This window comes from Branchiostoma floridae, chromosome 8, assembly GCF_000003815.2.
Source record: "Branchiostoma floridae strain S238N-H82 chromosome 8, Bfl_VNyyK, whole genome shotgun sequence".
NCBI classification, from domain to species: domain Eukaryota; kingdom Metazoa; phylum Chordata; class Leptocardii; order Amphioxiformes; family Branchiostomatidae; genus Branchiostoma; species Branchiostoma floridae.
In genome coordinates this window covers 13,577,205-13,590,305 of record NC_049986.1, presented here as the reverse complement: position 1 = coordinate 13,590,305, position 13,101 = coordinate 13,577,205, and the positions used below count along the sequence as shown (strand labels likewise).

The following is a 13,101-nucleotide window of genomic DNA, read 5'->3' as shown; positions in this document are numbered from 1 at the left end:
CTCAATGATCCAGTACAGGATAAATGAAAATGTTTTAATGAAAGAGATGACACAATGCACTTTGAGTAACAAAGGCATGCATACCTAGTACAAGATGGGAGTGTCCATAAGTCACAGTTGTAAGTTACAACTGTGACTTATGCGACACTCCCCAAACTGTAACTGATTTATGAAACCATTTTATGCTTGAAAAGTAAAACCTATGGGTACACAGAAATATTGCTTCTGACACCAATTGATGCATAAACTTACTACCCTCTACATCTTGTCTATTGTCCACCTTATTCTAAATACTTTTTTGGGTCATTTGAGCTTTCGTAACTTACCAGCTACATGTACCATAAACAAGATCATCCAAAACCACTCGTCGGTAAGAAAAATCATAATGACCATAGCTTTACAAGAACATGTAATTGGCTGCTACAAGTAAACACCACATACTTGTATACAAAAGACATGGGGATAATGATATGCTAGTATTTACATGTTTCAGTAAGCACTATCTGGACTTGCCCTTGCCACCATACAAGTAATCTAAGGCTGAAAGACGGAGTTGCAAGTTCCCTCCAGGCATTTTAGCTGTAGCTTCAATAGGTATTACACAAGGGTGATAATATAATATGGCCCTGGGTTTGTGCTACCCAACCTCTCCCCCCAACAGTACCAGTCCAGGTTAGTTGATTACTCCTCACTAAGAATGAAAGAAAAAGCGCCCTCTGTCTCCACTACTGGTAGTACAGTTCCAGGTTCATCCCATCATGAATCTCATCTGAGCAGGGAGTCAAGGAGGCATTTCACAACGTAAAATTGATGTACCGATGTAAGAAAAAAGAAAACTAACAAGTGACCGTAGGTAACATAGTCTGTGACGTCGGTCTGGTATATGTTGGTTGTTTTGTCTTCTTTGGTGTGTGACGTTGTGCTTATATCCTATATGATTCTTTTCATGGTGTTAGATATATCGTTGTATCTAAAGTTGCCTAATATTTCTGTGTCATGTGAATCTTACTAAACAGGTATGGATTGTGAGATAACATGTGGCCAAAGTCTAAAAGATATGGTGACGATAAGTTACCGGATGGTCTACTCTAATACACAGGCACATTCACACACAGACACACCTACAAGACCGACAGGCAGACTGACAAACGCACCAAGTATTAACATGTTTCTGTTATGGACGTAATAAGTATGAAGCACGGAATAGGACCTTGATGTTTCTTAGTCGAAGTCCGGGAATATAATATGGCTAAACTTCATTTGGGACGAGAATTCTTACACGCTTCATTGCAAACGGCGACAGGAGGTATTTGATTGACAGGGTCATTAGTGGAACATTAGATGTCGGTTCCCATGTCCCACATACGATAACACACAGCTGTTGATGATGAACTGTGCGATAAGTTTTTAACTAGTGTGAAGCCATAAGGTAGCATGACACAGTGTGGGTGAATCCCGGGGTCCATGATGCTGGTACATAAAGTAGTACGGATAAACTTGTTGAATAAGAGGTAGAAAGCAAACGCGCGTAAAATTCTTGCACATATCGCGCATCTGCTTAACTATACCCAATTACCTCAACGGGCACCATATGCAGACATGGGCCAATACACTGTGAAACGTACAATTTGCAGGGGTGATTTCTGAAATTATTACATACATAATAAAAACAGCTGCCGAAAAAATAAAACACCTTGCATCATCGTCCAACTATGTGTAGAGAACCTGCCAAACCACAAACGTATGCGACAACGGGAACATGCAGATATAGATGCGAACGCGCGTTACATTGACGACCAGAGAACATCCCGCATCTGCTTGCAATATCTCAATTACAGCATGACCCATATACAGGGGATCTGGACTAATACACCGAAAGATGAACATTTTGTAGGGGTGTTATTTTTATTGCGTCCCTAATAAAACCAACTGCCGCAAAAACAACAACAAAAAAACAACGTGCATCATCATCAACCTCAGTGCAGATGACCTGCCAAACAACGTACGTATGCGACAACGGGAACATGCAGATACCGATGCGAACGCGAATAACTTTGACGATCAGGTAACACCACGCATCTGCTTGACAAATTCCAATGACACCATGACCCACATACAGAGGATCTGGACCAAAACACCGCAAGACGAACAAATTGTAGGGGTGTTATTTTTATAAAATCCATAATAAAACCACCTGCCGCAAAAAAAAGTTCACGTGCATCATCGTCAACCTCAGTACAAAGGACCTGCCAAACCACATAGAATTCAGACAACGGGAACATACAGATACAGCTGCGAACGCGCGTAAACGTGACAAAACTAAAAGTCTGTCGACCAGAGGGTCTGGTCACAGACTAATAATCACAATAGACAACAATCAAGCACACCAGGTAGTTGACAACTATGAATTAGGAGGTTAAAGACTTGATTTGAACCCACCTCATTTTCTTAAGTAAGTTTGTTATTTCAGAGGTTCACAAAGAGCTATGAATATGATACGTGACAATATTATAAAAGGATACAGTCTCCCAATGTGATGTGGTCCTTAAAGATTGTGTACCTGGAATACAAAGGAGTAAGTCATGTTTAGGAAAAAAGAATCTGAAAAAGAGAGTTGACAGCAGTGGGTGATAATAATGTGATAATCATGATTTTTGCATAATTCGTTAACTGTGCAGTATTTATTTGTCTATTTTTTGTATTAATTTATTCATGTTCCTGTGATCGCCTACTTGCTCACACTGGCCCTCTGGGAAGAGCAGTTTTGGCTGACAGGGCCATCCAGTCAATACAAAAGTTATGTATGTACATGGTAGTCTTACCATTTCTTGAGCACTATTTTCTCCCATCTTGTTCCTGTCTGAGCTGCTACCAATTTCTTCAAGTCACCCACCGTGTCATCAGTGCTGGAAGCTGGTTAAGGAACTTAAAATGTACCTGAGCAAGGCTCCGTACTGCACTGGTATGGGCTACAATCTAAATTGATGACCAATCTGATACGGGAGCTGTGAGAAGAACAAGAACCATCAAACACACAGGTAAAGTATGTTTGATGGAACTCTCGATAGGATGCACATGTGCACATGCCGTCGGCAATTGTTGGCAACCATGTAGTTTGCAACAAAAGTAATATCATTGCAGTAATATTGATGTAAGCAGATCTTCACTGCATGTAATTCATGTCAAGTTAAATACAAAACAATTTGCAGTTTGCAGGCAAAGGATACTTGCACTTGACCCTGACTTTCTTCCCCAGTCGATCGTTACACGTTACTTCAATCATGGCTCAAGTTCAGCTGAAGAACTGTGGAGACAACAACACAATTTTAAGGCATGTCATCACTATCTTCTTATAATAAGAATTTCTTTCCCAGTACCCTCTAACCAGTTAGTGAAGGTGCTCGGTGTACTGAAACCTATGATGAAAGCACGCACAGCCCAAAGCTGCAAGCTACATCTGGCGCCAGATAATTTTGCTGATCTGCAAATGAGTAACTGGGATCGGAACTGAACAAATCATTAATTTTTACGTCAATCAAATATTTCGTCACATATCACAAAATCAACGAAAGCTATTATCAATAATTCGTAACTTGTGCTTTTAACCAGTAACTATCACAACGAGTAAGATAATACAACTACTCTAAAATATCATAGCAAGTTATGAACGCAACGTTCCAAAATCACCCCCCTCCCCCATGACGTTACATGTGCAAAAACCTAACCAACAACTGCAGTAAAAGTGTGAAATAGAAAGAGTTGTTGGTTTGTTGTACTCACCCTTTATAGTACCAGGTTAGTTCTGTTAATCAAGGATGTGAAAGAAGGCCTATCCAGGCACAGGAATCCGAAAATGTAAACTCAACTCGCGCGTCGATCACAACAAATGAATTTTCTGATGAAAAAGTAAGCTGAAACATGAGCATTAATTTATCACCTACGATTCAGAACGCAGCTGTTTTCATACTTGCCGTTATAATATGTAACAAAGGATTTAACAATAGAAAATCAAAGAGAAGACAACTTTTATGACGTGATTTCGTTGTCACACAAAAAGATATCATAAAAATATTTAAACTCAAATTCGTATGCTATCTACAAATAAACTACTATTTTTAGATCAAACCATTATTCTAGTAGAGGCCATGTTCACATATATTTAGATACGGATTTTACACATATTCACAAGATACAGATAACAATTTCATACTTATTATGTATAACTACATTTAAAAATATAACTTACATTTTATGTTGACTTACATCAAGCTTTTGTTACGAGTTTTAAAATATTCCACCACCCCTATGTATGAGTAAACTCGACCAAACTAGCAGCTGTGAATGAAGTGTGAAAGTGTGGGTCTAGTTTGTCTTTTTAACGTAAATTCGTCATATGGTTTGATTCCTGGTCTTCTGAATCATCTTTATGTGAGAGGAACATACCCATACCGACTCTGGATTATTCTTTCGTGAGCAAGAACTTGACATGTTTGATTCTTCTGTGCAGGTAAAAATTCAGGCAAATGCTGAAAATGGTAAATGCTGCATGCCTGTGCACGGCTTTAGCTTGATATAGTTGAGCCAATGAGGTTAAATGAAGACCTCCTTGGTTGAGCCAACATTGTGCTAACTTACACGAGCTAAATTCATCACTGTGTACATACAACACAAATGTAAATTTGCTTGCGAAGGTACCTGTGAAGTGTTAGTTTTGGCAAACTTGTTCTTTGTACTGTTAATTGTAGGCTCTCCAGTGTGGAAACAAGACGGGCAGTAGCGTTGCACCATGGTAGAAAGAGAAGGAGAAATCCCAACTCCCAAGAAAAGGAAGTACCACCACAATGTGTCCATGTCCCCTGTGTCTGGGGAAACCCTGCGGAGGGAGCGGCTCTCCCTGCCAATCTACCCCGCTCGCAGGAAGATCATTCAACAGGTGCAGAGACTGGACACCGTCATCCTCATTGGTGAGGATCCTTTAGTACTCATGCACTCTCACTCATTCACTCACTCAGTCATGCACTCATGCACATGCTCACTCACTCATTCACTCACTCACTCATGTGCTCAATCATGCAGTGACTCACTCACTCACTCACTCACTCACTCATGTGCTCAATCATGCAGTGACTCACTCACTCACTCAGTCATGCACTCACGCACATGCTCACTCACTCATTCACTCACTCACTCTCTGGCTCACTCACTCTCTCATACTTAGTTGCACTCTGACTTACTTGCTCAATCACACAAGTATTTTGGCAATACCTTTCTTTCATAATGTTTATAACATTACCATGCATTGCATTGAAAAAAAATCAACATGGATGATGGAATCTACTTATTAATGTGACTATGTGTAGACACCATCACACTTCTTCAGCATACAGAAAGTGAATGAATGTCTCACATTTTTACCATATTTGCTTTCTTTTAATAGGTGAAACAGGGAGTGGTAAGACCACTCAGATTCCTCAGTACCTGATGGAAGCTGGTTTTGGCAAGGTAAAAACAAAGTACACAGATATTCTCTCTCTTTTTAAAACCAAGATATGTCACTGTGGTTTTGCATATTTCATTGTAGCTGTACTTTGGCCTGGATTTGGGGCTCATTCCAATCAATTACAGTTGTTATTGATAGTGGATATGACAAAGCTATACTAGTAACTTCTGCATGTACATGTATATCTTATTCTTGTCCTGTTCTGCCAAAAGGTATCTATAATGTATGCTATAAGTCCTGTCTCACTATCTTCATGCAGGTGGGAACTGTTGCCTGTACTCAGCCCAGGAGAGTGGCAGCTGTAACCGTGGCAACCAGAGTGTCTAAGGAGAGAGGATGTGAGTTAGGAGCACAGGTATGTTGATCTGTCTGTCATGTAACCCATGTGACCATGCACTAGTAATGCTGCATGCTGTTGGTCAATGCTGACAAAGTAGACAATGTCCTAAACATGTTTTATTGTAATGGGACAAAAGGTCAGCATAGGGACATGTTTCTGTAGTTTTTTGCTTATTTTTGCTACAAGCAATAATCAAACAATGGATAGCGAGTGAGTGATGTCTCCTTGCTTTGCCCACAGGTTGGCTACTGTGTCCGTTTTGATGACATGACAAGTGAGAACACCAAGATTAAGTACATGACTGATGGCATGCTGCTGAGGGAGGCTATAGGCGATCCTCTCTTGAAGAGGTATTGATATTCTTACATGTACTCCCTTTAATGAAAAATAATCAACTGTACAATGTAGACAAGACAGGCCATTTTAATTGTATCATAAAGTACTCCTTACTCTGGATGCTATGGGTAGATATGATTTACTGTGAAAATAGTAATTTCATGCCAGTGTACATTTTTGCACACAGACACACGTAGCTGGATGCGTGGTTATATGGTTTTACACCTTAAAGTTTGTCAAGTCATTTCCAGCTATGCTGTACTGTACTAAGTTGAAGCCCAGAGTTGAACTCACTGGACAGATCAGCCGCATGGAAGCACAGTGGAAAACTATCCAACTGCTGCCTACTCCTGTGACAGGGATCCCAGCAGCAGTATAATAAAAATGGATACGATACGACGACGAACGACGACATACACATATTTTCTCATCAACTGTTGAGTCTGTTGTCACCCCCTCAGGTACAGTGTTGTCATCCTAGATGAGGCCCATGAGAGGACCATCCAGACAGATATCCTGTTTGGTGTTGTTAAAGCAGCACAGAAGAGAAGAAAAGAGTCCAACCATCGACCTCTGAAGGTCATTGTCATGTCTGCCACGATGGACGTGGACCACTTCTCTCAGTACTTCAACAGGTGGGGAAATGTTTTGTGTTTCATCACAACTATTCGAATTTATAATTAGTAGCTGCATCTGTATGCATTTTGTACTAGTAGCCTGTATGAGTCCCCTTTGGCATAACACATCAGCATTACAGCCATGCACGGGGTGCAACAGCAACTGGTTAATATGCATGTATCACAATAAATGACCAAATCATAACAAATTTTTAAACAGATCAATCCTGGTACTTGAAAGAATGACGAATTCTTGTTCTTTTCTGACAAAATTGTAGAAACTGCTCCCTAATTCTGCTCTAACAGTTACATTTTGTATATCAGCTGTCAATGTGCCTGTGTTCTATAACCTTTTCCCTCAGGGCTCCAGTGTTGTACCTGGAAGGTAGACAACATCCAGTCAAGGTCATGTACACCAGGGAGCCACAAGAGGACTACATCTACGCTGCACTGGTGACGGGTAAGTCACCTGACAGTAGCTGGACACCTGTTGTCACTGTTATCATTTTGATCTTCTTATCTTTATAATGTATTGTAGTTTTGAATTAGTGTAATGTGATAGCTAGATATAACAACCACACTGAACCTACAATGTAATGTATTCAGAATGCCTAACTATACATTTACAATAGCTAAGGCACAAGTTAGGCAAATCACCACCCTCGCCACTAGCCAGTTCTCCCTTTTAACTTTGGGGACAGTGTACATGTATGCTGAATTTTAACTAGGAAAACAAACTGAAACTGAAACTCAAATCAACTTATACATTCGTCATTAATTTTCATCTAGAGTAAAGGTTTTGAAGACTTACTTGTGAATTACATTTCTCATTCATGATAAAGTTTACAAAATGTATGTCAAGGTACATTTGCACATAAAAGTTATAAATTCCACTGACTTGCTCGGTTTAAAAAGTCAATAGTTCTGTAATTTCACTTGGTACTATCCTTTCATAATGTGAAAGGCAAAAATTTAGGCCATACAGACATTGATTGAGCTATCTCAATCAGACAGTGGACATTTTGAGTATTTAGTGAAATGCTTCCAGTATTCAAGCCACATGTTCTCTGGCCTGGTTTCTAATTCAATAGAATGTAACACAGACTGATAGGGTGTCAGATTGATTTATGTTGATAAAGAAAGCAAAAGCAAGATTGTTAAATAGCAGGATAACTATTAGTATTTATATATATAGTTGATTCTTTTTGCACAATCTGTACATATGAGGCATTAGCAAGACTGTGTTTGGAATACCCTCATACGTTTGTAAGATTAAAATACGGAGTTGTATGATATATGGGGAGTGTCCCTTAAATTATCAAGTAGGCATGCTTTGTAGCTTCTTTTTTATATCACCTTGTTGGTGTGACAATATTTTCTACTTTAATGGGTATTGGTCTGGAATAGACCATAAATGTTTGGTTTGACCTGTAAATTACAGCCAGATGCAGATACTGATAGGGTCTCCCATGGTAATAAGATTGTCCTGAAGACAGAGGTCCCGTCCTTCTGTCTCTGTCTGTCTGGAGGAAGTCCCTAAGTCAAACCAGTTGTGTGAGACCTGGGGCTGATCAACATTCCTGTTAACTGTGCAAGAAAAGGTGATTTAAGGTGACAGTGTAGATATCTGCTACAGAATGTCAACATTTACCCACCAGACATGGCTCTAAATAAACAGCATACTTCCAAGCTGAAAAGATAGAACATCTCCTGTATTGTGCAAGCATCTGAGTATAACATTATGGCTGCAGCATTCATTGTGACTATACAGATCATCTTATTTTGATGAAAGATGACATGACCTATGGCGTGCTGTTGTCCAGGTAGCGTGCTGTTGGTTACTTGTTAGTAATCCTCCTCCTGGACCACAAGGTTAGGGGTTCAAACCCCAGTCTAGCCAGTGTTCTGAACCCAATTTGCACTGGTAAAAGCTGCAATCCCTCAAGGTAGATGTTTAGCCTGGATGGTAAGTCAGCAGGTTAAAGAACGAGATGTGCTCCATATGCAGAATGTGGTACCGTTGTTTTTCTGATAATGTGAAGCAGATACAAATGGGAGAAGGAAATTGCTGAATCAAACTGTTTTGATTGAAATCAAATGCTGAAATTGTTGAATCAAATGTTCAAGCAAGCAAACAAACCAAAAAAACAAACAGAAAATTGCTGCTCTCATTTCTGTTCTCGCTATATTTCTGTACATTTCTTTTGCGACATTTCACCATAAACATAGACATATATTGTATTGCCCCAGTTTGTATTGTTAAGAAAATACAGGTTATGAATGCTGAAAGGGCCTGTTGTATTGGCATAATGATGTAGTGTCAGGATGAAGGTTAAAGAGCAGGAGACTCAAAGAGGGTCTGCTTGGGGGGTCCCAACAACGATATATGCTAAATTCAGAAGAACCCCCTACATTACGCAAATTACGCAGATAAGATGGTTTTCCCTACGAGTTACGGGAAATAAAAATAGGCTGCCTACGCTTTATGAAAAAGAGCGCCTCCTCTAACACCATGGTTTTCTCCTGCACTAGTGTTCCAGCTCCACCAGGAGGCGCCCCCACAGGAGGATGTGCTGGTGTTCCTGACCGGACAGGAGGAGATCGAGACTCTGGCGCGGACCATGAGGGACATCGCTCACCACTGTCCGTCAGACGCACCCGGCATGGTGGTGCGCCCCCTGTACGCTGCACTCCCACCTGCAGCACAGCTCAAGGCCTTTGAAGCAGCACCTACTGGGACCAGGAAGGTACTGCTGCAGCTAACCATTAAAGCTGTAATAGAGCTGAAACTTAACTCTACAAAAGGCAATCCCTTCAAACAGATTAGCTTTTTGTATTTGTGTTGTTGATCTCATGAAAGGCATCAGCTTGCATGAAATACATGAGCTATTCCAAAAAGCAATTACTCAAGCAACTGATATGATTTTGGAAATGGTTAGACATTTCATATAGTATCCACTATCTTTCAAGATTGACAAAAGAAAGTGGATATTATCTTGTTACCTGGATGTCTAGCTTTCATTGACGTAACGTGAGCTTTTTGTTAAGAAACAGCTGATTTGATTGGCTTCATTTATGCCATTCCTTCATCATGGAAATGTCATTGGCTTTCCATTCTGTCTTTTCAGGTTATACTTGCCACCAACATAGCAGAAACCTCTGTGACAATCAAAGGCATAAAACACGTTGTGGACACAGCCATGGTGAAGCAGCGGCTGTTCCGTCCCACCAGCGGGCTGGACAGTCTGGTGGTGAAGAAGGTCTCCAAGGCTCAGGCCTGGCAACGCACAGGAAGGGCAGGTAGGGTCATAGGTCACAGGAAGGGCATGTAGGGTCATAGGTCGCATTGGATAGACATCACAACAGATTGGATTTGTAGGTTACATGTTGAAGATGTTACAAGCAGGGTAGATAGGGGATAGAGGTGTAGGCATCCCTGCTATAGGCATCTCCACTGTTGCCTGGCAGATAGGTGGGATTTTTGTAAATATCATCATTATATCCGAGGTTTTCAAAGCTGCGGACTACAGGTCATGGATGTACAACTGGCAAGACAAGAGCTTTATTGCAAACCTTAACAATTTTCATGTACCTGATTCCTAATTAGTAGTAGTCCACTGTGTTTTGCTGCTGCAGTGCTCTGGACACCCTGCAGCTACTATCAGTCTTTCTTCAACTCTCTACACTTTATCCTGTTCATCACAAGCTTCCTTAGCTCCTGTAGTTTTCTTTCTGACCGCAATGGTCCTAGTCCTCTATCCTTAGGTCTGCCCTCAGTTTTGCTGTAAACTGTTCTGTCCCGATTCCTAAATGACAGAAGATTGAATGAAGGATTCAGACTCAGTTTTTCCTCCACTCCTTCTCCCAGGCCGAGAGAGTTCTGGAACGTGCTACCGGCTGCTGACGGAGGAGGAGTTTGATCAGCTGTCCCCGACCACCATCCCTGAGATCCAGAGGGTGAACCTGGCCAGCGTGGTGCTCCAGCTGCTGGCGCTCAGGATACATGACATCATGGAGTTTGACTTCATGGACAAACCAACCAGAGAGGTAGGACTGCAGGACACTGTTATTGAGCACTGCATGCATGGGTAGATCAACAAGAGGTAGGGGTTGAAGACTATGGTGGTAGCATGTTGTCTGTATGGTGGGTATGAGGGGCTTTTTCCCCCTCAGTTATCACTGTAAAAAGACCCAAAGGCCACTCTTCTCCCTACGTCAGAAACATCTTGATTGACACAAGCTTGATCCATTGAGAGTAAAGACCAACTGCCCCTAAAGGAAAAGCAAATCCACAAATCAATCCTAAGATTCAAATGATGTGGCAAGGTCTAAACCTTGCATCATTCTGGCAAACAGATCTTGAGCACTTTGATGGTAGGGGCTGATAACATATAATGTTGTGCTACGACAAGCAACATGATTTGGAGCAAATTTGTCCTTCCTCCCAGTCCCTTCTGACAGCTATGCAGCAGCTCCACCTACTGGGTGCTGTGGAGAAGCAGCAGCAGGTCCAGCTGACCCCCCTGGGGAGGATGATGGCAGCATTTCCTCTGGACCCCAGGTTTGCCAAGGTCATCCTGGCTGCCAAGGTCAGTGTCTCCTAAAAATGGCTTCTGTCATCATTCTTAAATTTAAGTCAAGATAGATTCATCATCAGTTCTTGAGCACTGATTTAGAGTAAATAGTTACACTTGTACAAGCTATTTTGTGTTTAACTTAGTATTTGCTGCATAACCATTAAAATGACTATTTGTATACACTGTGCTTTATTTGCTTCATAGTTTTCTGTATTTTCCATTTCCCAGGACCATCACTGCACAGAAGAGATCCTGACCATTGTGGCCATGTTGTCTGTGGACTCTGTTCTCTTCACACCTGCCAGTAAGCGGGAGTTGGCTGCAGCCGTCAGGAGGAAGTTCATGTCTGAGGAAGGAGACCACATCATGCTGCTCAACATATACAGGGCCTTCAAGGTCAGATCTGGAACTTTCCAATATTTTAAGATCTACAATTTGATAAAAAATCTGTCTTTGATATTAACAAAGATCTATAACTATTTGCCCACCTGATTTGTGTTATTGAACAGATTCAGCACTAGCATTTTCATTGCAAGTCCATCAAATGTCAAATGTAGCAAAGCCTCTAATAAGCACAGATGTGAAATTCTGTGTTTTATATATGTAGCTTTTTGTTATCTTCAATCTGCACAGATATCCAACATGTCAGAAGTAAACCTTACAAGTGAAGAAGTTTTGTGCTTACACAACTGTGTGGCCAAAGAGTTATAAAAAAATGGGATTGGCACTGTCCTATATGCCAATACACATGTGTAGTTTTGGGAAGGATATTAGCTCAATGGAAATACTGATAATGCGTCTCTCATCTTTTCATAGGCTGTGAAGGGGAACCGGCAGTGGTGTCAAGAAAACTTTGTCAACTCCAGGAACGTCAGTAACGCCATGGACATCCGCGGGCAGCTACGGGATCTGTGTCAGAGACTGCAGATCCCGTTAGAGTCGGCAGGGCAGGACACAGCAGTCATCAGGACATGTCTGGCCAAGGGTTTGTTCATGAACGCTGCCGAGCTGCAGCGCGGAGGGGAGTACATCACTGTGGAGACGCGCCAGCCCGTGGCCATCCACCCCTCCTCCTGCCTGTTCCAGTGTAAACCTGCGTATGTCATCTTCAGTGAGCTGGTTCAGACCACCAAGTGCTACATGAGAGACTTGAGTGTTGTGGACCAGAGATGGCTGCAAGAGGCAGCCCCAAACTACTTCAAACAGGACAGGACTTGATTCTGATGATTCAGAATTCAATCTGGTGGGAGAAGTTTTTCTTCGTTTTTAATATCAACTAATGAACACTTTCAAGAGCCAAGTTTGTGGACAGTAAGAAACAAGTAGGAGTCTACTGCAGAACACTACATGTACCTCAGCTGTCAAGTTGGTCTTCTTGGACAATGACATATTTGCATTCACAGTAGATGATGCATTATTCTACTTGATAACATAGTGTAATGGTTAGTTGACATTTTTGTTTGCATTTTCAATTATAGTTAGTGTAAAGGATTTCTGGTAAGAGTGTAACTGAGACTAACTGGTTGGTTTCTTTTTGTCAGGTCATACTCAGAAGTGTACATAACAGATATTTTTCCAGTTCTTCAAAGACAAAACCTTGCTTACTAGTATTAGTTTGTTAAAGATAGCTTTTATCTATTTCTAGTATTTTATCTCAGTATTCTGTTTAGTTCAGCCACTGAAGGGCCAGTTAGAATTGGATCATACTAAAATTGCTCAGGAACCATTGCT

General features: G+C 41.1%; 1 protein-coding gene across 1 annotated transcript; it reads left to right on the top strand.

The window, feature by feature from the left end:
• Positions 1-4,313: 4,313 nt before the first annotated feature.
• Positions 4,314-13,065, top strand: LOC118420600 (ATP-dependent RNA helicase DHX33-like). Its single transcript, XM_035827437.1, has 13 exons — positions 4,314-4,507; positions 4,746-4,964; positions 5,438-5,502; positions 5,760-5,855; positions 6,081-6,190; positions 6,638-6,811; positions 7,156-7,253; positions 9,326-9,540; positions 9,922-10,093; positions 10,662-10,840; positions 11,242-11,382; positions 11,599-11,766; positions 12,187-13,065. The coding sequence occupies exons 2-13, from the start codon at positions 4,787-4,789 to the stop codon at positions 12,586-12,588; spliced, it is 1,998 nt and encodes a 665-aa protein (XP_035683330.1). The 5' UTR covers positions 4,314-4,507; positions 4,746-4,786; the 3' UTR covers positions 12,589-13,065.
• The last annotated feature ends 36 nt before the right edge of the window (positions 13,066-13,101 follow it).